At 29.9% G+C, this 24,287-nt stretch overlaps 1 protein-coding gene across 1 annotated transcript; it reads left to right on the top strand.

Moving 5' to 3' along the window:
* Positions 1 to 202: 202 nt before the first annotated feature.
* eIF3e (eukaryotic translation initiation factor 3 subunit e) lies at positions 203 to 24,225 on the top strand. The gene is made up of 12 exons (XM_067264554.1): positions 203 to 378; positions 2,374 to 2,491; positions 10,231 to 10,348; positions 15,590 to 15,632; positions 17,261 to 17,365; positions 17,425 to 17,550; positions 17,648 to 17,772; positions 22,227 to 22,344; positions 22,431 to 22,642; positions 22,719 to 22,821; positions 23,918 to 24,052; positions 24,134 to 24,225. The coding sequence occupies exons 1-12, from the start codon at positions 289 to 291 to the stop codon at positions 24,161 to 24,163; spliced, it is 1,323 nt and encodes a 440-aa protein (XP_067120655.1). The 5' UTR covers positions 203 to 288; the 3' UTR covers positions 24,164 to 24,225.
* The last annotated feature ends 62 nt before the right edge of the window (positions 24,226 to 24,287 follow it).

Genomic DNA, 24,287 nt, shown 5'->3' with positions numbered 1-24,287 from the left:
GGCTGTGCAGAAATATGATAAATTAGTAATAATTTATCATATTTCTGCACAGCCGTTATATTATTTTCTTTATATTGTATCATCAACAATTGATTGTTGAATTCATTATGTTAGAGTAATAAATATTTACAAAGTTACATAAAATTTTATTGTTAATACAGCACTACATTTTTGGAATTTATTATATATTGAAAATCCGTTAGGTGTCGTTTTAGCCGCCATCTTGGAGGGAGCATTAGTCCTATTTTCAGCCAGTGATATTTAACATAGGACTAGATTAAATTAATAATGGCGCAATGGGATTTAACAACGCGAATGGGAACATACTTAGATCGTCATCTAGTATTTCCCTTATTGGAATTTTTAAGCGTAAAGCAGGTAAGAACTATAGTTTTGTTGTTAACCACGTGTAACATATTGTATAAATTTGATACGTGTAATTGATTGATTTTTACATAATTCAAGTTTTTCAATTCAGTTACGTTCTAAATATGTTAGTTTATTGGAAAAATTCGTATTTTCATTTTCACAAGAGAGAATATCTTACTAAAAGTATTTAAATGACTGACATAACATGTATTGTCAACATAAGTTTATTTGCTGGGTATGGTGGTCACGTCACGTGGAACATTTACATATCTGAAATGTGTATCTATTGGCTATTATTAAATTAAGAAAAAACTTCGTATATTAATTCTATATAATTGCTTTGTCGTGTGTCAGGTAACATGTATACATCACCCTTAACAGGATCTAATATATTGAAATGCATTGAATTTCAATCTTTATCTAATATTGATAGTATTATTTAAATTCATGTATTAACAAAATTGTGATACATATTCATAATACACTGGCTAGAGAAACTTTGTATAATTCAATAAACTGTATATCTCGGCAGATAAGACGATAGTCGAATCATAAAAAAAGGCCTTGAAAATCCAGGGTTGTCTTATAGGACAGATACAAAAAAATTAGATTGAAATTTATATAAATTAAAACCATAATAGTAAAACAGACAAACCGTAATTATTTACTAGTAGAGTAGAGTATGTCCACAAAATAGAATAGGCCATATGATGTTTTTGTGAATAGTCAAGGTCATTACTCGAATGCCCGAATCAGTGTGAATGTTTGTAATAATCGCAAGGCAGTGCCGCCAGATGCAAGAAAATAAAATGTTCTTGATGTTCTTTTAAAAAATTACGAATAGGACATAATTTCATGTACGCTATAGTATCATTATCCAGATAATGATCGCTGATCTAAACTAAATTCATAGGCTGTTGATAGTTTGGGGGTCGTCTTATAGGACAGATATATGTTAAAACTATAAAACTTCGACGAAAATTTATACCTCGTCTTATCTGAAGGTCGTCTTATCCGCCGAGATATACGGTAATCTTATAATTTTTAAACATCAGTTCAGTTATAAAGCTTCATAAGTTTTGGTAAAAGTTTACCTTGGTAGACCCAATGGCAGCACTTCAGTTAGGTTAGATGTGCCTACTGCCCCCGAACCCAGCAAACAGAAGAAAGGAATACCTAAAAAGAAAAAAAAAAGGAAATGTCTACTAAAAATGTAGTTAACCCAACCTAACCGAAGCACAGCCATTGGGTCTATGTAAAATATTTTAATATGTTGCTGTTTACACGTTCTAAACACAGTACACAAATTATTTATAACACAGCAACAACACTATTTGTAATTTATTTTCAACACTAGTGAGTAACACTGGCACTCCACAAACGAGTAACACTCAGGCACCCAACAATTAATTAATAATGGCACAACACTGGTTCTTTGCCAGCCACACAGCCACACACTGTGGTCAGCACTGCCCGGCCACACCTAAGGAAAAAGCCCAATTTTTTCCTCTCTAGGCAGGAAGATCTCTCCCCACATTCCCAAGTCTATAGTTACACAACACATCTGACACATGTGAGAGAGCTGTGAACTGTACATCAACACTACATAACATAAACACACATGTTACAATTTTGTTAAATTGAATATCGAACTTAACAGTCTAACAAGGTAAACTTTTACCAAAACCTTAAGAAGAAAACAGGATAAATTACTGGATATGTATGGTTTATGTAGCGAAAACTTTGGAGTAGTATGTTTAGGGAAAGGTTACTCTAGGACACTTTTGTGCTGTCCTCCTGCATGTCACGTTAAGTTGCATTGTATTCAAAATAATGTACAATCCAAAAATAAGAAATTGGTTATGAAAACTCACCTGATGATTTTTCTGAGAAAGTTAGGTCATAAAAGTGGGATTCTACTGTAAATATATCATAATTTACTCTAGAAATAATTTTTAGAATTACACATATATATTATTTTTTTTTTTTTTTTTTTTAATTTAGATATATGGTGAGAAAGAATTGTTGCAAGGAAAATTAGATTTACTTAGCAATACTAACATGGTGGATTTTGCTATGGATATTCATGGACATTTATATCCAAATGAAGAAATTCCAGAAGGTAAGATATATTTAATGTAATTATGAATTTTGGTAGTGACCAAAAGTATGAAAACTTTTTTTATTTATGGCACATGTGAGTATGGTGATGAGTATAATTGTGCGTGTTAGTGGCACAATTATATAAACTGAACTATCTATAAGTTTGAAACCTACTTTGGCTTGACTAGTTATTACTACAACAATATATTCAAAATTTAAAAAGCTATACAGTAAATAGAACTATAATTTTCATACTATGTTTTCTGTATAGTAACATAAGAGTCAATATCTTTTTGGATACCCTTTATTTCTAATTAGAGCCTGGCTTACTTGAGCAGTAAAATTTGCAAGGTTTTAGGTATTCTTTTCACAATAAGATGGAATTATGACTAAATAATATTTTCTATTAATTATTATTTGTTTTCTGGCTAAGATGCATGAACAAAAACTAGTGTATTTTGTAATGCATCTGATGCATTTATATTGATGATAAACATAACATATCTTAATATATTCTTCACCAATCTGGTAGTAAAGTATTTTAAACCATCTTAGTGGCTTGCTAGAATAGGGATCTTAATTTAGCCGAAGATATTTACATTTGTGAAATTTTTATGTATTATTGTTTAAAGCTGCTCTGTTGGTAGTTTTTCAAAATTATATTTTATTCTGAATGAAAAATTTCTTACCATAATTATTTTATTTTCATTAAATATCTCTTTGCATTTGGATGATTCCAGGATTTTCTGTTTTATTCCCTAATTATTTCCCTAATTTTTCAAATAGATGCCACTTTGACGAGTGTTTTTAAAATTTACAGTAATTTAAAAAACAGATTTTTTAACATTTTACCATGTGTTCATTTTATTTTATATTTTCTAACATTTGTCATGCTATTTTAAAACTATCATACTCATATAATAGTCCTCATTTTATTCCTGCTATATTTTATATTAATATTTAACTATTGCATCTTTTGTGTTATCTCATTTATATGCTGCAATAATTCAAGATTATATTCCAGAACTATGGTATACTTCTTTTATTGTTACAGTTCCTATGGGAAACTCTTTATCATAGAGACTAGTGGTTCCCAAACTTATTATACCTACAGATCTCCTCTCATAGCAAAAACCTGATCATGAACCCCAAGTGAAATAACTCTATACAACTGCATTATAACAAAATTTCAAATTTAACTTTGATGTCTTGGATGGTGAATGGTGACATAAAAACAAAATATAAATAAAACATTTTTATATTTAAAGTAGTATTTATTCAAATTATAAATTTTGTTTTAAAATACAAAAGCACATTATTTTTTAATGAGATGAATCTGATGGGATGATATGAGATTATTTATGTTTGTGAGTAACATTTGTAAGTCTCCATGAGTACTAATTTGCAGTCAATTTCTTTTTCTCGTGATAAGGTTCATAACTGCACTAAATCCACGTTATACTAAATAGGAAGATGGGAAAGCAATCAACAGCTTCTGTACAATGGCCCATAATGCAGGATATAAAATTGGTATCTGTTTTTGTAACCAGAATTTCAAACATTGGTTTCAGCTACTCATTTGTGGATAATTCAATAAGTTCCTCCTGTATTAGTATGGCTTCATCTGAGTTTGTGGTCTACTTGCAAAAGGGTCCAACGCCCAATCGGGGATGCCCAAGTGAAGAATATCTTCAAATCTTTGTCTGGGTCAGAATGAAGAGCCGTTAAGTGTTGACAATAAATAAGCAAATCATCATTTTGTTTTTTCAATTTTGAAAGATTTGGAAACAGAGCATTCTCCTCTCCTCAAGTTTTGTTTGTATAAAAAAAGTTTTGCAACAAATGCAGATATTATACTTTTAGTTTTGATTAAATTTAATTGATCACCTTGTAACTTCAAATTGGTTTCATTAAATTTGGCAAATAAGTCAGTCATATATGCTATGTCATTAGTTGAATTAATTAAATTGAGCTGCAAATCATGGTCTTTGCTGTCCAGGAATTCCAACACTGAATCAAAGAGTGCATAAAATCAATCCAAACATGCACTTTTTAGATAACCAACAAATTTCTGTTTTAAGTAATAAATGATTATAATCTTTCTCATTTTCTAAACAAAAAGTTAGGCAAATAATCTCTCATTTAAGGCATTTCCTTTTGATTTTATTAACTGCCTGAATGACATAATCTAGTGAGCCATGCAAGCGTTCACTAAGGTTTTTGGTAACTAAATGGTGTAGGTGAATGACACAATGTACAGATAATATATTCGGATTAGCTTGTTTCAAGTATGCCAGAAAGCTTTGATGTCGTCCTACCATTGCCAGAGCAACCTCAGTAGCAACAGAGAGGATATTACTCAAGGGTATATCTTTTGCATCAAAAAATGTTTTTAATTCATTAAATATTGTTTTACCTTTTGTATCAGTTTCCAAATAACAATTCTTGGGAAATATTCTCATCTTTTACAAATCTTACATAAGCGAAAAGAAATGCTTTGTTTCCTGGTAAAGTTGCTTTCTCAAGCTGTATAGAGAATTCAGATGTTTTTAAGTACTCACATAAAGAATTTTCCATGGACTGAGCCATTTCGTCAATCCTTCTTTGCACCATATTATTACTCAGTGGAATTCTTCTTATAATATCAGAAGCTGGTTTATGCAGCATGATGCATATTACCTCATTTACAGCTGGTAGAATGAGTTCTTCACCAATGCAGCTTTCCGGACTTTGCAGTCAGTAAAGAAATGTTATAAGAAGCATGCAGTCATCGTCATCTTGCTCAGATGTTGTCGCAAAGACATGTTTCAATAACAATGTTTTCAAATATTTTTCTTGGATTGTTTTAAAAAAAAGTTAAATCTTTATTTTTTTGTCAACTGGACTTTTGTCCCTAAACTTAGAAGGTTTCATTGATTCGTTTGACAAAGTTTTATTACATAGAAGGTATATAGGTAAAGTACTATTTGTTGGTAACGGAATAAAGCCATATTTTAAATATTGAACACTATATTGTCTGCATTTTTTCTTCAGTTCACTCATATTATTTTCTATGAAAAGGGCACAAATTCAAGATACAAGAAAATAAAAAGAATTATTTCTTTGCAAAAAACCAATATTTATTCATAAAAACTTTTGTTTCTTGTTTTTTGAAAAGAAATACAGTAGAGCGTTGATAAGTGGAACCAATTGGGGACTGGGGTCCTTCCAGTTAATGATTTGTTCCAGTTTCCGACTTTGTACGAAAAAATACATTAACCTGTCCGATGTTCAAATTTTTCTCCATTGCGTATCACTTCCTGTTGAATTTTTCTCCGTTGCGTGTCGCTTCGTGTTGAATTTTCGTCGATTTTAAGCCTAACGAAAATTTTTATAATAATCAACGAGGCTATTTGTATCGTTAAAAATTATTTCTGCATTTTGTACAAACAAAATAAATATATTAAAGAATATAAAAAACATGAAAATTATACTTTAGAAGTAAATTTAGTATCAAAAACATTCGATTCAGCACGACACAGTCCGACTGAAAATCGTTCCACTTTCCGGCCATTCCACTTACCGGCGTTCCACTTATCGACGCTCTACTGTAATTTATTTTAATTTGAAAATGGAAATAATACTACAAAGTAACACTCGAATCAATTAATTAATTAAGATGTAAGGGTAAAATTTTAAGTAATAATAAATAAATAATATAATAAAATATTGGTAAATATTTTAGAGATAAAACTATCAAATAAATTAACTTTAACAAAAGTATTGTGGTTGTAATCTATTCTATTTCATTGACCTCTATGGCTTTCTTCCACTTGACAGTCCCCTTTTCCCTTTCTCAAGTCTGGAACACTGCCCTGTCTTTCTGTCCGCTCTGAGATCTTGACCAAAAATGGCTCTTCTGTTGGCAGTTTTGCCTCAGGCTTCCTCCTTTCTTTTGTTTTCTCCAAAATTCAGAGAAACGATAACCCCCTATCCTTTTGTTCTACAAAGAGTTCTGAGAAGAGATAATTCCTCCTTAAAGCAATAAGAGTTAATAAAGAAGTTTCTAGAAGGAAGTTATGAAAAAAGGGAAGAACAGAATATAAAGATGATATAAAATATAACTAAAATACATATAATAATATGGCTGATGGTTACAGTATAATTTTACTTACGAATTTAATATACAAGATATCAAATGTGTTCAAAATACTTACGTAACATACTCTATCTCCATAACAATAAAAAACATTATACAACTTTCTATTCAAAACTTGGAAAATTTGTTGTATGCACTTCACATCACGCACAAAACAGAATTAAATTGTTGATTAGATGCACAACTCGTCTAGTGTCATATTTTAGACAAGTTATTGCATGTAGCAGCAAGATTCCGTTCACGTTCAAACCTGCATAGATAGGTGGCCGTGGTCGGCTCGACTCTCACTGTGCGATGCTTGTCATTACTTGTATCTTGTATTTTATGTACCTATTGGCAAGCGCCAAATCCAACAGAGGGTGCTCAAGATGGCTGCCGAAACAGGTAAGGAACCGACCATGTGTTTGTTCAATGCCTGAGCCAATTCAGTTTCCATCGGTGACAACTACTGCGATGACCAAATGGAGAACAAATCATTGAATTTATAAAGTAAATAATTAATAAAAAGTACGTGGCCGGCGTTATTTACATTTAATAAATATATAAAAATATAAATACGACTACAAAGATAAAACTTTGCTTCTGTCTTTCAGAAGCAAGTTTTACCTTTGTATAGTCTTATTTATATTTTTATATATTTATTAATTAAATACATTGAATTTATGTCAAATTCTAGACTGTATTAGCGACAGGAAACATTGTCTTGTAGAAGGAGAAGCCGTTTTGGATGCTGGACACATCGTATTTTGTGGTATTAAACTCTAACAACAACACTGAAAGTTCATGTTGTTGCTTTAGTGTTGCAATCTCAGATATTGTCGTTTTAATACATCTCAATTACGGGGAGAATGCACATGCAAAGCGGGGCTGTCTGGTTTTCGTAAACATGTGATAGCCGACCATAATACTAAAATGAAAACAAAAAACATAAATTAACTTATATTTTCAATTAAGAATATTTTTAAAAATTTGATTGGAAAGTTATCTCGACATAGGTAAATTTTCTATCTTCATATACATATTTTCTTTCCGATCTGCATACAAAAACAATTTTTCGACAGGCATGTCCATTTATGAAAAAAAAATTAGACATTTTTTTTCTTTTTATGTGGACTGCTTCAGATTTTCAAACGAATAATTTTCAAACTTGAATAGGAATATTACCACTATGTCATGACTACATAAGAATTATTAAAAATAAAATAAAAGACTATTGTGTGTAGAAATATGTTAACAGGTGAGAAGTGTTTAAATATTTTAAGCAGTATACACCATGTTCTAATATAAAAACATAGTTTTATTTATCATAATAGTTATGTTCAGTGTTGTTGTTAGAGTTTAATCCACAAAATACGATGTGTCCAGCATCCAAAATGGTTTCACCTTCTACAAGACAACGTTTCCTGTCGGCTCCTTACCTGTTTCGGCAGCCATTTTGAGCGCCCTCTGTCAGATTTGGCACTTGCCAATATACTTATATTTTATTGAGTATGTAAAAATGGTTACCAATTTATTTATTGCTATTTATTTTTAACTATCCTAATAATGAAAATAGGTCACAATTATTTTACTTTATATTAAACTTTTCGCGAACCCCTGACATTGTCCATGCACCCTCAAATTAATTTTAATTTGCCACAGACCCCAAAGTGGTACCAAGGATCCCTGGGGGTCCATAGGAACCACTTTGGGAACCACTGATATAGGGTACGTTCATTAAGTCAAACGAGTTAAACGAGAATGACGTCATCGTTATTCTTGTTTTGTTAGACTTTTCGAATGATTCATTATAACTAAATGGCTGTTTCTAAAATCGAAGATATGAATGTTGCTAGTGCAGCCTTATCCAAAATATTTTTCTTAGGTTGCTTCGGATGGACAGTTATTTCAATCATTTCACCTTTTAATTTACAATTTAAACACTCGAGTAGATCTAGAAACATCGATATCGTTGGGTGCCATTTTCTTAACAAAGTAAACTAACTCTTTCCTTTGTAAGCTTCATTAGAGTTTCGTTCGATACATCATCACCGCGGAGCATGCGCGCTGAGCGAGACTACTACTTTTCGAACGATTCGTTACTAATGCGTTTAACTCGTTCGACTTAACGAATATACCCATAGACATACAGTGATACCTTTTGGTTTTTGTGATAATCCATCCGAAAACAATTGAGAAAATCCAAAACCAAGGCAATTATTTCCATACAGATCAATGTAAATCCAATTAATTCACTCTAGACACTCCAAAATACATACCAAAAACACATTTTATACAGAATAAATATAGTGTTTAATACTAATAAGAATAATAAGTTATTATAAAATGAAGATAAAAGACTAATATGATGGCCTCCAAAGCAGAAGTGCCATCTCTAACTGTTTTTGATTGATTCAAATTAATAATAACTGTTTGACATCTTCAATTATTTGCGTTCTCTGTTTCGTTGGCACATTCATGTCTTTCGCCACATTACCCTCCTTTATTGCTTCTTTTTTTGCCACAATGGAACTTATCGTGGATGGTGACTTCCTGTACATGCGTCCGATTTCAACAATCTTAATGCCGCTCTCATATTTTTGAATAAAAATTCCTTCAACTCGATCATGTTCTTTGCCTTCTTCTTTGAAGGGCTGCTGGCTCTGCAAACTCTTTGGTTCCATGATGGAGCTAAAAGGAAAGAAAAACAATAGAATTGTTTGGCTAAACACATCAGGTAATGCTCACACATCAGAAACAATGCCACACTGAGCAGGAAAACACATGGGTCACCCTTTGTTTTTTCAAAATTAGCGGTGTGGTCACATGGGCACACCTACGAAAACCAAGACAAATTTTTCATGGAAAAAACTGATGATGAAGTCAACAAAACCCAAGGTATTACTGTATATAAGTGTTCAAAACCTTGGAACATTATCTACTCTGTTTGTTCTATTGCAACCAGACTTAATTACATTCAACACTAGCATTTGAATTTGATCTACCATTACTAATTTCGTTTCTACTCAGCATGAAATAATTAAGAATTTTGAGAATAAAAACTTACCTACTGTATGTTGTATATATTGACATTAGTAAAGCATTTAATCTAGTTATATCTTCCTTACTAGTCTTTTAAAAAATTATTTGGATGTTCATTTTGCTGCTTGGCTAAATAATTATTTTTTACTATGTTCCTACAAAGTTAAACTAGGAGACATTTCTTTTTGTAATTTCTTGCCAGTATCTGGAATTCTTCAGGAATTCATTTTAAATAGGCATTTTTTAATTAATTATCTTGATCTTGTTAGGAGGTGAGAAACAGGGCTCAACATATCAGGATGGACTGACCCATGGAAAATTCCTGGGGTTATTTGTCTGAATTCAATTTTGGATTCCCTGAAGTGATAGGGTAACATTTTAACTTTTGGCCATCTGCCCATTGATTTCAGTTTTAAGTACAGTAGACCACTTTTACAACCAATTAGTTTCCAAAATTATTGTTAAGTTAGCTGTGGAAAAGTAAACTTTGATTTCTCATAGTTCAGTAGTGTAAGTTAGAGTTCTTTTTGTAGAAATAGTGAGAAGAAATCTTTTGAGAAAGATAATTCAAATTAATGTTTTTTTTAATTTTCATTTAGAATTGAGAAATAAACGTTCCCAGGTAGTGGCACAGATGATGGAGCTTCAGGCAGAAACAGAACCGATAATAAAAATATTTATGGATCCCATTGTCACTCAGGAAATGATGAAAACAAGGTAACAAATTTACACTGTACCTACAGTAATTTCACATTATAAATTCATTTAATAATGGATCTATGAATATAAAATTAGTCATTTAAAATGTATGAGTAATTCTGTTAAGATATTAACAGACCGATTTAATAATTTTAAAATATTAACAGTTAAATGAATTTAATGTTTCAAAATAAAATAAAAAATAGTTTTTTAAAAATTTAGAAAAATAGCTTAGTTTGGAATCTGAACTCATTATTCATGTACAGAGTTGTCGAAATTAAACTTTTCCAACTTGGAGGGTTCTGGGAGTGTTGTATTGCTCAAAATGAAACAAGATTTGGGCAACAGGTACTTCAGATGATGTGCTTGCCATTTATTAAATAAAAATTATTCGTGCAAGAAGTTTGGCACGATAGGCAGCACTGGAGCTATGCAAATCATGGTTACGAATGTTCAATATGTGCTCCACTTGCAAAAACATGTTTTTCACTGCTGAACATAATGAGTCCACTTTTAATCACAAGAACATGCCAATGAACTCTGTTCTTTAGATCTGACACAAATGCATATCTTTTATGATAGACCTAGTCTTTCAAAAATCCCATAGCCAGAAGTCATATGGGGTAAAATCAGGTAAACGAGGTCAAGCTGTTGGGAAATGACAACTAATCACCCGTTTATTCGTGAAAGTCTGCCTTAAATACACATTGAACAGCGTGAAGGATGTGGAATGGTGCACCATCTTTCATCAATATGATATCTTGAAGACTTTGTTGAACTCTGGGACCAAAAAGTCATTAGCTTGTTAAGATGCCATTCTCCAATAATAGAGCAGGTTTGACCACAGTTGCATAACTCCAATACCACCTATTGGTGACTTTTTGTATCAAAAATTTTTATTTAATAAATAGTGAACACATCATCAGAAGTACCTGTTGTCCAAATGTTTCATTTTGAGCAGTAGAACATTCTTCAGAGCCCTCTGAGTTGGGGAAGTTTAATTTTGATAACCATTTACAGTACTGTACATAAATTTAGTGATCCAGGGCCACATTAGTACGACCATGGCCAAGATAGTATTCCTTCTTAAGAGCTTCAGCTCATTGCTCATTACTAATATTTTTGTTCTACGTCTTATCAATATAATATTTCTAAATAAATTGATCTGGAGGTCTTAAAATGGCCTTGATCATATCTTTGAATTACATCCAGATTTGACTTTCTACTTAAGAATTTAGGTTAATGTATGATACAATTGAAACTATATGCAGTATCACTGTACCAAAAATATTTATTCAGTCTAATAAATTTAGTGATACTTAAGTGTAACTCCATTATAATCTAAAGAAGAAAATATTGCTTTTAATGGAGTAAAAAATAAAAATATTCAAGTGCTTTTGAGCTTAATAACTCACCTTTGGAATGTAAAGAATGTTCTGTTAGTGTTGAAGAGCAAGCTTGAGAAAAATATTGCTGAAGTGATCATGCTGTCACTATTACATTAGTTAGAATAACTAGGAAATTATAAAAATTGAACAGTTATAAAATTAAAGTAAAAATATAGTTTTATAGATTTTGAAAATCTTACATTAAAAAAGTACTCAAATACAAAACATAACAATGTCTAGTGACATGCTGTAAGTAAGATTGTGAATGGTTTCCAGGATGTTATCAGAATCATGCTTGTTAACAGTTATAGATTTTAAACTTCTCTCATAAATCCAAGTAGCTTCTGCCAACCTTCAGATGACAGAAATTATTTGAAACAGCAATTACTGCATTTCTTCAAGGCATAGAATTAATTTAGTTTTTTTGGTACAAATCATTAGTAAATACAGTTAAAATATTAAATTTATCCACAAGTGTCAAAGCTTGTACTGTACATACAACAGAGATGCTTTATTTAAAATAAAATTACACACATTCTTACTGTTGTATAGTTTTATAAATCATCTTTTAGAGCAGATAAGATAAAACAAAACTTATAAAAACTGAGTTTCTGTAGTTTAAAATCTGAACTGAATTTACCTTAAATCTTCTGAATTTACCTGTTCTGTAGCATTTCTGTATCAATGAGAACAATCAAACATGTATTGTTGCAAGTTACAGGTTGTTTCAAGATTTTTGGCCAGGAGTTACCCAAATGGGGCTCTGTAGTATTTAAAGAGAGAATATGCTGGCAAACTGTGATTTGTATCAGATTCAGTTAAATTCATTGTGGTTCTTGACATATGGTGAATGTTGGATTAGAAGGAGATAACAAATTTGTTTATTTGCCATAAACCCCTTTTTAGTTGTTACTAAAATAACTGATTATATACAGCAAATATTGCTATTTTTAGCTTTACATTGATACATTTAATTACAATTAAACATAATAGATTATTTTTATGTAATATAAAAGAAATGAATTAATCTTAAATTTAATATTATTGTTAATTGTCTACTTGGACTTTACTTATTAATAAGACTTTATGCTGGTATTTTAAAGATTGGCACAGTATTGAGAGTTAGTTCAGGAAAGAACAAAATTTCTTTATTATATCACCTGTAGTAATAATCTTTAAACACCAGTATAAAGTCCTATTAATAAGTAAAGTCCAAGTAGACAATTAACAATAATATTAGAATTTAAGGACAGTAAGCCTTTTACAATTAATCTTAAATCTATTTTAAATACTATTTCTTGTGAAATTTTATTTGCCAAAAGAAATAGTTGTAGACACTTTATAATTCTACTAGTATATATGCTGGTAGCCAAGAATATTATATTAATTTATTATTGCAGTTCTCTGAAGCATGAAATTACTGTCATCTTTACCAAAAATTAAATAAATTTCATGAACCCACACTTATTTTCTGCCACAATTACTTAAGACAATTGTATATTTTAATGCAGTAGACTATACGTGTATAGAAAATAATCTATGAAGGAGTTTTAATACTTTTGGTACCAGTTTGCACTAAAAATTATTTAGTCTGATGATAAACGGAATTGTCTCATTCAAATTTTAATAAGAAAATTTATCAGTCAATTTTTCGAAACAACCTATATCTCTATTAGCCATTTAAATTAGAGGTTGGCAAACTTTATCCATAATAGGTCAGATAGTGAATATTTTAGGCTTCATGAGCCAAGAGGAAAAATTGAGAATATTGTGTAGGTAATTGTATATTAAGAGAGAAAGCAAATTTCCATACATTTTTAGTTAGGAAATTCAAAATAGAATTATTTGTGTCCAAAATTAAAGCAACAAACACACAACCTGCATAAAATCAAAATTGACGCCATGAAACGTGAATAGCAAAACTTACATGATGTGTAAATTTGCAAAGTGTCATGCAAATAATACACAATGGCACACATTTATATGAGAAAATGTAATGTGCTATATGTACAGCAAAATCGTTTGACAAACAGTTGTCTACCAGAAGTGCTAACAGTGAGGAAGTGTTCCAATAAATCAATAGCTTATCAGGTATGCCTCAGAGAAGGGCATTTGGATAATTCTTTGCAATGGAAAGTCTTCATTTCTGTGTTTTTGTTATGTACAGTATATTTGTACATGTTGCTTTACTTTTGAACACAAGTGTATTTTATTTAGCATTCTTAGTGTTCAAAATTTGTACCTCATTTCATCAAAATCAATTCTTGATGCAGAGATGTAATAAGATCTTATGTATTTCATCTTTAAATATTTTTAAAGATAGGTACTACAAAACACTGATATCAGTCCATGAGTGTATGATTTAACTGATATTTACAGAATTTCATTACATTATTTTCTCAATATTTGTCATTTAGCATGTCTTTATACAGTCAAACCTGTTTTTGTGCAGTTTTTTTCTGTGCGATATATGAAAATTTCAATCAAATTGGAACATAATTGACTCCTGTAAAATTTTTAAAAACTCTATTGGTTGTTTTCTATGACATCAGCAGGTTTTTTCATTTTTTATTCAGTAAAATTTTTTTCTCATACGTTTATTTCGGTCCCTCTCTTATTTTAATAGCATAAAAACCATAAATATTATGTTATATTTGAACAGATGTGGTAAGTTAGCTCCCCTCCAGCTTTAGACTGCAGGTGTGAAATTTCATGCCTTGTTAAATGAAATAACACTTCCTGCAGCTATATTTATCAAATAAAATCATTATTTAAGGATTATTTTTAACTTTTTAATGTTAGATTCATATTTAAGTGGAAATAATTAATTAATATAAAAGTTAAAATTCTTAGAGGATTTTTTTCCCCATTAGGTGTTGCAGAAAAAGGCCCAAGGAGTTAATTGTGTTGCGAAAACTATTTTTTATAGCCACTCGCGAAGTTTCGTGCGATTTTTTTTTTTAATGCATTTTCTTTTATGCGGTCCCTATCCACCGCACAAAAACAGGTTTGACTGTATTACTAATCCATCACTTCCAATCAAAGGTTAGATATTTCACTTTAAATTTTCTAAATTTTCTGACCTTGTCTTTCTATAAATTTGGAAATATTATGATGCTAGTTGAGTCAGTAATGTCAACATATATCATATTCTTATAGCACAGCTATAATATCATTGTATAATAAATACAGAAAGTTGCAGTATAATTTTATAACAAAATAATCCTTAAAAGTGCAACATTCTAAGTTAACTTTTCTTTTCTTGTTTTGATGTAATGAATAAGTTATGCACTAGTTATAAAAAATAAGTAAAAAGTTGTATGGCTGCTTGAAATGCTATCAAGTTAAACTGTGTTGCTGAAATTTGTAGCATGCCCAGAAATGGTGCAAAATAACGAGAGCACCGCATACAGTCCCGTTTGCAACTATTTGACTCTACCATTGTAGTGCAAAAATTCATGTAAAAAATGAGCCTGGATGTATTCTAATAAAACTTTTTTTATGGACACTGAAATTTGAATTTTGTGTAATTTTTGTGTGTTGCAAAATATTATTCTGATACTTCTTTCGACTAATTAAAAATGTAAAAGCCACTCTTTTGTGACTGTGTACACAAAAGAGCTATGGGCTGGACATGCTGGCCTGATCTAAATTTTCAAAAGTGAACTGAAAGATTATTTTGTGAGCTATTTTAAAATTAAAGTCTATTAAATTGCTGTGAAATTTTGATACTGTTCAAGTTCATGTTGACATTGTGTAAAAAAAATTAATTATTTCCTTAATTTGGAAATTAAAATAAATTTACAGTTTGTGTTTAAGCACGTACATGAAATTATTGAAAATATATCTAAAATTATGATTTTCTTCACAGAGATAGCAGACAGCTACTAAAATTTCTGATGGAAAATTTTAATGTAAGTAGAAAAAAATTTTTTTTAAAGTTACTTTAGATGATAAATTAATAAAAGTAGTACATTGAGCAGTCTAGGGAGAACACTTTAATACATTTTTTGACTCTAGTGGAAGGATAATATTAAGATGATGATCTTAGATCAAAATTTTACAGAAATTAAATGAAACTACAGGATGCCCAAAAAGTTACTGTTCAATGGGAAAAGTTTAAATAAAGTTTTAATAAAAGTGAAGTTTTATGTATGATATTGCAGTTTCTCCTATGGCAAATGTTTCAGTTGTCTCTCAGAGGTCCAAAATCTGGAGGGGTGAGGACTAGAGACCTAGCGGGCCAGATTTCGGAGGAAACTATGCAATCGGCAAAAAAGTCTTCAAAAAACTATTCAAAAATCAAATATTCATGAGCAAGCAGTAACCCCTTTTACTGCAAAGTGGTTGCTAAAGTGGATGGCTAATCTATAAACACTTGGCTTTAGCACAGAAACATACCCACCTTTGTGGAGAAAAATGATTGTTACATGTTTACAGCATGATATCAGCTTACAACTTACAGGTCACTTATGCAATGCCATATGTATAACTCTAACATTTCAAATTTCTCACTGCTCAAACTTTTTGGACACTTTGTTCAAAATGTATTGGCTAGATATAAACTTAATTCAAAAAAACAATTATAGCTTTCATAATTTTTTTATTAAGTCATACTAATAATAATTTATTTAGTACTTTTGAGTTTCCCGATTTTCATCCTTAGAACTCAGAATTAAAATATATTTTGACGAGAATATTTTTGAAAAATTGTGTACTCAAATATCTGAAACAAAACTTTGCAGACTGGAATGTAAATTTCAATGTTTTGCTTCAGACTTACTGACTTTTTGATCCTAGTTACTAGAAGTTGTTACATTTTAATAAGCAAAAGCAGAAGAGTAAATACATAACAATGATGACCAAAGTGTGGCTTATTCAATATATCTGACCATTCAGAGATATTGAGTAAAAATCTTGCTTCAAAATTAATTTGTCCCTCCTAACAGAATAAATTTATTACATAAAAATTGTAGGATTGTCAGAATAGCATTAACATCAGAGTTATTATTGTCCATATCATTGACTTCTTAAAGTAAGTCTTGTTCAGGAATGGAGAACCATTGTGAGTCCATGTAACATATAGTAAGTTTATTTATATTTTAAAATGTTAATGTTTGCAGAAATTTTAGACTTTTGAATAACAATATTTAAAGAAATGAAATGAATGTTCTATAATTAGAATAAATGTAAAGAATGATCAGATTATAAACTGAAATCACATATGTTACATGCCACCCCTGGTCTAGTTAAACACCCCTGATATGTAGGATCATAACATTACATATACAATATTGTTATCAAAGCCAAAATATCCAAAATATTAATTTTAATCTTCTGAAATCAACTAAATAAAGATGAAATACAGCCAAGTGTTGAAATGGTAACACACCTTGTGTTAGTGAATCAAAAAAATGTTAATTTAATGTTGATAGATTCTATTTAAGTCATTGAAAGTTAATTTCAATTAAATATATTTATGTTATTAATATATAATGTTATGTCCTCATGTTTGAAAATATAATCAGAGTTTCTTATTTAGTTCAAGTTAGAGATGATGGATTCATTATTTACGTTTGCCAAATTTCAATATGAGTGTGGAAATTATTCAGCTGCTGCCGAATATCTTTCTTTCTACTGTCTCTTGGTAAGTTATTTTCAAATTTAAGTGTTTTATTCTTAATGATACAGAATTTTTGATTCTAGGTACCACCCACTGACAGAAATATGTTGAATGGATTATGGGGTAAAGTTGCCTCTGCAATTCTCATGCAGGACTGGGATACAGCTTTAGAGGACTTGCACCGTCTCAAGGATTTTATAGATAATAATGTATGTTTATAAAACCATTCTTGCAACACAATGTTCTATTCTTGATACGAATATGTAATAATATTACTTTATAATTTTTGAATATTTTGTTTTATAGACATTCGGATCTGCCTTACAATCTCTGCAGCAACGGACATGGCTTATACATTGGAGTCTGTTTGTTTTCTTTAATCACGTAAAAGGAAGAGATTTAATTATTGATATGTTTCTTCTCCAGCAACAGTAAGCACTTTAACAATATACAACATTTTGTGTAACTTTTAAAGAACGTTTATATGAATTTTTTTATAATCAAATAAACACATTCTTACAAAGAGAATTTCTTTTTATCTCTTAAAGTGTAATTTGATAACTATGTTAAATTGAAGAAATGAAATTTTTGTTGGAAATTTAAGAATATCATTAAATTATTGTTAGAGAATTGTTATAAAAACCCTTATTGTGAATAATTTAAAATATATGATTCCATCAAAATTTATTTATAGTTTAGGTAATTCATATAAAATTTAGGATCTGTAACTTTCTGCTATATTGTTTTGAACATATGCACCTTCAAAACACATATGTAAAGGCCAGATTTGTATGTACTGTATATGCATGATTTTCCTTAAATACTGTTATGTTGAAATCTCAATATAAACATGATTTGGGTCCAAGTTTCACATTTACATGGAAATCTTTCATTTTTCAATCTCAAAACCTTTTGAATTAACACTTACAATAATATTAATCCAAATATATTTATTAATTTAATAATTTTAAATTTAAATCTTTCAAAAAATTGTGTAAATATAATGAAGATAATTTTTTGTAAATAAAGTAGTCAAACTTCTATGTATGGATCATATGCAAAAAAATTCTTATGTTGAGTTCAGTTTAACCAACAATATGGGTACAATAGCAAAAGCTAATGCTGAATTGCTAAGAAAGTATGCATGGGATTTTGGATCCTAGACATTTAAAACAAATGAAAAAAAATTCTTTATTATAATGTATATTATAAATTGTTTCTTGTTTAAAAAAAAAGGTTTCAAATGTCTCTGCATGTTGAAATGTCATCACATGCATCATCAATGCAATGTGAAGTGCCAGTGCATCAAAGTGAGCCAAAACGGCAGTTGATCACAGGTAAATTCTTGTTGGAAATGAAACATTACTATCAACTTTGTCACTAAATCTAGAATTAGTTAATAAGAGTGCTCACTTCTCATCATTTGTATAGGGCAGGGCTTCTTAAACTATGGGTCACGACCCCATTTGGGGTCGTTTAGCAAAATCTTGGGGTCACTAGATTTTAATGCAAAATATTGAAAATAATTTGTGAGAGGTTGAAAATGGCATGCTTTGTGTCGTAGGTTTCGTGAGTTTCACTTTGTGTCACTTTTGGTGCAGTGAGACGATTCAGCAACACTGATTGTAGTGTGAACTAGTGTAGTGTTGTTGCTTTTCAGTGTATTCAGTTGTCTCTGTTCCATTGTAACACAAGAGTGAACTGTGGTAGTACACCATTATTGTTTTTGCAAATTTGTATATATCTTCAATATATACCGTATTTTATGGACTATAAGACGCATTTTTTTCTTTGAAAAATTGCCTCCAAAATTCAGGTGCGTCTTATAGTCCATAGCATCTTATAGGTATTTAAAAAAAAAAAAAATGCTTAAAAATTAAAGTGCGTCTTATAGTCTGTAGCGTCTTATAGTCCGTAAAATACGGTATATACTTTTTCATTGTATTTCATATGTATATTGCAAAATATTTATATATCTTTATTTTATTTGGGGGGATTGCAAAAAAATCACAATCATAAATGGGGTCGTGAATAAAAAAAGTTTAAGAAGCCCTGGTATAGAGATACAAGCAAAAATACATTTCTTTAGATCAGTGACTTAACTAGGTTAATGTAGTTAACCTCAAACACCTTGTAAATAATTGTATATATAGAATGTAAATAATGATTGATTAGATGGGATAGAAAGTTATAAAATGCTATTGAACATGTAATTTTTATGTTTAATTAACTTGATTGCATCCCTCCATGAATCATTGTTCTAATATGTGTTTTATGACATCATAATTTTCAAGTTCCTTGTGTCACCTATTGTTACATGTTTATTCCCCTCCCATCTAAAAAATGTGACATAATAAACATTAGTAAGATTTGCTCACCAACAGAAGTAAAGTATCTATGCATTTCAACTTACAAATTTCAGTTAATATTACTGATGCTTTAACATGCATAATGCATATTTCTAGCATTTTAATGTGCATATGTATGTGCATACGTAGCAGTTTTAAATGCATATAAATCCAGTTCTTAATTATATGAATATAAAAATATCTTCCTTTACACAGTTGTGCAAATTTGAAATGTTTAAATAAAAACAGCTGTAAGATTCTATATGTTGTGGTCAGTGGATCAAAATTATTTATTACATATTTTCTTCTAGATACACATGAAACAAATTATATTTTTATGCAATTTGACAATTGTAGACTTGCCATAAGATAATACTGAGATTTTAAATAATGAGTTTTCAGTTTGTTTGTATTGATTTTATTAGTAACTGTTAAAGTAAATGGTAGACTGAAGATACATCCACAAAAGCCAAATTATCAGGCTAGAGTTGGCTATAATAAATAAATAAATAATAAGACAATTTGGCACTAGAGCTTGGTGTTAGGCACCATCTCTTACTAAACTTAATAATTATAATTAAATTAAATAAATAATTTCAATAATTTGGAACTGGAGGAAAAGAAATCGGCCCGAAGCGGGACTTGAACCCGCAACTTCTGCTATCCGTGCAGACACGTTACCAGTTACGCTACCCGGACCTTCCGATGGCCGGTTGAGTGCCTTGGGAGGACGTGGGCACTTGATGTGTCCCCAGCAGGCATTGTAATGACCGTTGATGGTCGTCGTGTTAGCTTATATATACTGGAGGAGGCGATCGGACTGAAGGTCCGGGTAGCGTAACTGGTAACGTGTCTGCACGGATAGCAGAAGTTGCGGGTTCGAGTCCCGCTTCGGGCCGATTTCTTTTCCTCCAGTTCCAAATTATTAAAATTATTTATTTAATTTAATTATAATTATTAAGTTTAGTAAGAGATGGCGCCTAACGCCAAGCTCTAGTGCCAAATTGTCTTATTAATTATTTATTTATTATAGCCAACTCTAGCCCGATAATTCGGCTTTTGTGGATGTATAGCTTTGTAACGGGTTAGTCGTTATTTATTTAGACTGAAGATACATTTATATTTTTTCCAGTCATATTAAGGAAAGTTGTGGACATAGTTTAAAAATTTTTATGATGTCATATTTCATCATGTATGTATGTCATTTTATGTTTTTGAATTTGAATATCATCACATTGCATATAAAATATTCTTTTAAAAAGTTGTTAAAGTAATAACATTTGATTTATGGAAATGTATAATAACCTGACAAAGATCTCTGAAAGTGATCAAAAACATTTTTTTTTTTCAAATAAACAGACCTGCAGGAACCAGTATGAAAAGTGTCTCTGAGTGTTTATATTTTCCAGTTTTTGTGGTGTTTTTAACAACAAAATTGATGATTAGTACAATTTAAAAAATTTCAATTAACATGATTAGAGAAAATAACCTAGAAGAAGAACTCTTAATCAGCACCAAATTGAACAATTAAGCTCTTATAATACAACAGCTGTAAAAGCAAGTTAGTCTTCACTTCTGCTTGTCAGTTTGACATTTGTTATTTATGCATTGTTAATTTGCATATTGACCATTTTACCAAATAGAGAAAACAAAAGTTTCTTAACTTGTATTTCTACTAATATCTGGTTACAAAAATATAATAGAATATTATTTAATAATTTAGTCATATTTAAACACTGAATTAGTGGGATGCAATTCCATTCATTATTCAAATGTTACTATGAAGTTCTAGTTGGGAGTGTTGAGATAGTAGTTGAGGTTTAATATAATCCATTCTCCAAAACTAAAGATAAAGGAAAAAATAAATAATTAACTAACTAAATATAAATACAAAATTTGTGAAGTATCATATATTTAGAAGATCCCTATGAAATTCGTTGTGAAAATTTTATTAAACCATCAATGTGTATTTTGTTTTCTCAAACCAAAACATGCAGCAAGTGCTGCTTTGTATCAGTGAAAGCAGCCATTTTGAAATGCATACCTTACGGTGATGGAATTTGGTGCTATGGCACTATGTGAGACAAACTTGATACGTTTTGCTACAAATTAATGCCTCAACCAATACTGTAAGTCTTCTGTTCAAAAAGGACTATATGCTTTCAATGTTGTAATCACCCTATATAACTGTTTTTTCTGACTGTTTTTGCTTAAAACATAGTGCCAACTAATGATAAATGACACAAACTGACTATTAGAATAATACTAAAAAAATTAATTATTGATGAGAAAAGCAAAATCTCAAACTAAATTGGCTTCAATAATATGAATTTAAAAAATTTTCTAGGTCACTTATCACTTTCTTCTGTAATTTTACCAGAAGTGGTTTCATTTCTAAAGTATTCTAATAAAAAATTGAAGATTTTTTTTTTGTAAGAATATCTCCATTGAAATCTTGTACTAGTGTGTAAAACAAATAATTTTCCACGTTGTTTAATGTTAATTATATTTTTATAAATAAATTTTAATTTTTTTAGGTATTTAAATGCCATTCAAACAATTTGCCCACATATTCTGAGATACCTAGCAACTGCAGTTATAACTAATAAACAACACCGCCCCGTGCTCAAAGAATTAGTAAAAGTTATACAGCAGGTTAGTTCTTTAACATTTTATTTTATATGCAGTTGTATATTAAATACTAGTTAATACTTTTTTTAACAGTGATTAATTTTTTTCAGGAATCCTATGCCTATAGAGATCCAATTACAGAGTTTGTCGAGTGCTTATATGTAAATTTTGATTTTGATGGAGCACAGAGGAAACTTCGTGAATGTGAAGCGGTGTTGGTCAATGATTTCTTTCTTGTGGCATGTCTAAATGATTTTATAGAGAATGCCCGTCTTTCCATATTCGAAACTTTTTGTCGCATACACGAATGTATTTCTATTGAGTAGGTTTATTAAGATTTTATACATAAGTTGTGAAAAATCAAAACTGATAAGGATTTTTTCTCTTTTGTTTTGTAGCATGTTAGCTGAAAAACTGAACATGACACCAGAAGAAGGAGAAAAGTGGATCGTTAATTTAATTCGTAATGCACGACTGGATGCTAAAATTGATTCAAAACTGGTAATTTTTTTTAATGAAAAATAAAATAATAATTATAATAATAACATATTTGAAAGAAAATTCTAGATCATTGTTCTAAATAAATTTAAGGATTATTAAACTTTTAATCATCATCATTTTCATATGTGGAAATAAATGTTCTGAAAAAACACTCATGTAATGTATACATAATTGATGTTTAAAAAAGCAGTAATGAAATTCAATTAATACTTCATCTTTTATTTATTATGTAATATCGAGGGTTGAATATTCAAGTTTTTTTTAAGAGGAGACAATTAAAATGCAGACAAACAAGAACAATGGACTAAAAAGATGTTTTCAAATCAGAGAAACAGCAGTACTAAATAAATTTATCAGAAAATTAAAATAATTCAGTACATTTTAAAAATTTCAGACAGTTGAGCTTTTCTAATGCGAAGTTATCAAGAACAAATATAACAACCCAAAAACATTATATTCAATTAGATGTTAAACTTACTCAACTCTGAATTAAATAAAATCAATTAGAATGTGTGTTTTTGTAAAAGAACTTAATACTGCAAAATTAAATAAACCACTACTATTTAACCAACTTAACATACAAAACAGTATATTGAATTGGCACATTCACTGCTAGCAACACTTGGAACAGTCTATGCTGCATGTGCTGATCCCTCTCAATCTGTTGTAAAAGTTCGTGTTTTCTACTTTGAAAATTCTATTAATTTGTCTATTATTACTTATTGAACATTTTTCTCAAAAATATTTTTAAAAGTGTATTTTATTTATTTGTAATTGTTTGGTACATAGCAAGGGACATCACTTTCTATGGAGATAGTAAATATGTTAAAAATTAAAATAAGGATGATGATTCATTTTACTTAATTTGATATTGTTAATCATAGTATCAATCAACAGAATCTTAATATTTAGTAAAAATGATGATAGAGATCTTAGAATGTGATTAAATATAAAATTATATCAATTTCTAGAACTTCGAAAGATATTCTTAGATGACAGTAAAGTTTTGCCCTCAATTTTTTTTATAAATTTTGCCTTGATTATATTTAATATCATCACTTGTTTCAATGTTAATTGTGTTTTAAATATAATGTAGGGTCATGTGGTGATGGGAACGCAAGCAGTATCTCCTTACCAGCAGCTCATTGAAAAGACAAAAACGCTGTCCTTCAGATCCCAATTGTTAGTAATGAATATAGAAAAGAGAGTTACAACTAGCAGTTCTGGAAAAGTAAGTAATAATGTTCTGTAAAAATTTTTTTCTTTGTAACGTCAATCAAACAAACTGAGAAAAAATTTTAAATTTTTTTAGGCTTCTCATTGGGGAAATCAAGATTTTTGAATTTATAGGTGTATTTGTAAAAAATTGTTTAAATAAACATCAAATTATCTTGTGTTTATAAATTTGATTAAACATTCTTATATTTAAGATGCCACCAAGTGAGATGTATACATATTTTGATAAT

The sequence above is a fragment of the Centruroides vittatus genome, unplaced genomic scaffold (assembly GCF_030686945.1).
Source record: "Centruroides vittatus isolate TY-2023 unplaced genomic scaffold, ASM3068694v2 contig_19, whole genome shotgun sequence".
NCBI lineage: Eukaryota > Metazoa > Arthropoda > Arachnida > Scorpiones > Buthidae > Centruroides > Centruroides vittatus.
The sequence above is the reverse complement of the archived record's forward strand: the minus strand, read 5'-3'. Positions and strand labels throughout refer to the sequence as shown.

Coding starts and splice junctions, on each gene's coding strand:
- eIF3e (XM_067264554.1), top strand. CDS start 289: ATGGCGCAATGGGATTTAACAACGCGAATGGGAACATACTTAGATCGT. Junction 2,492..10,230: donor AAATGAAGAAATTCCAGAAG/GTAAGATATATT, acceptor ATTTTCATTTAG/AATTGAGAAATAAACGTTCC. Junction 22,345..22,430: donor TAGTAAAAGTTATACAGCAG/GTTAGTTCTTTA, acceptor AATTTTTTTCAG/GAATCCTATGCCTATAGAGA.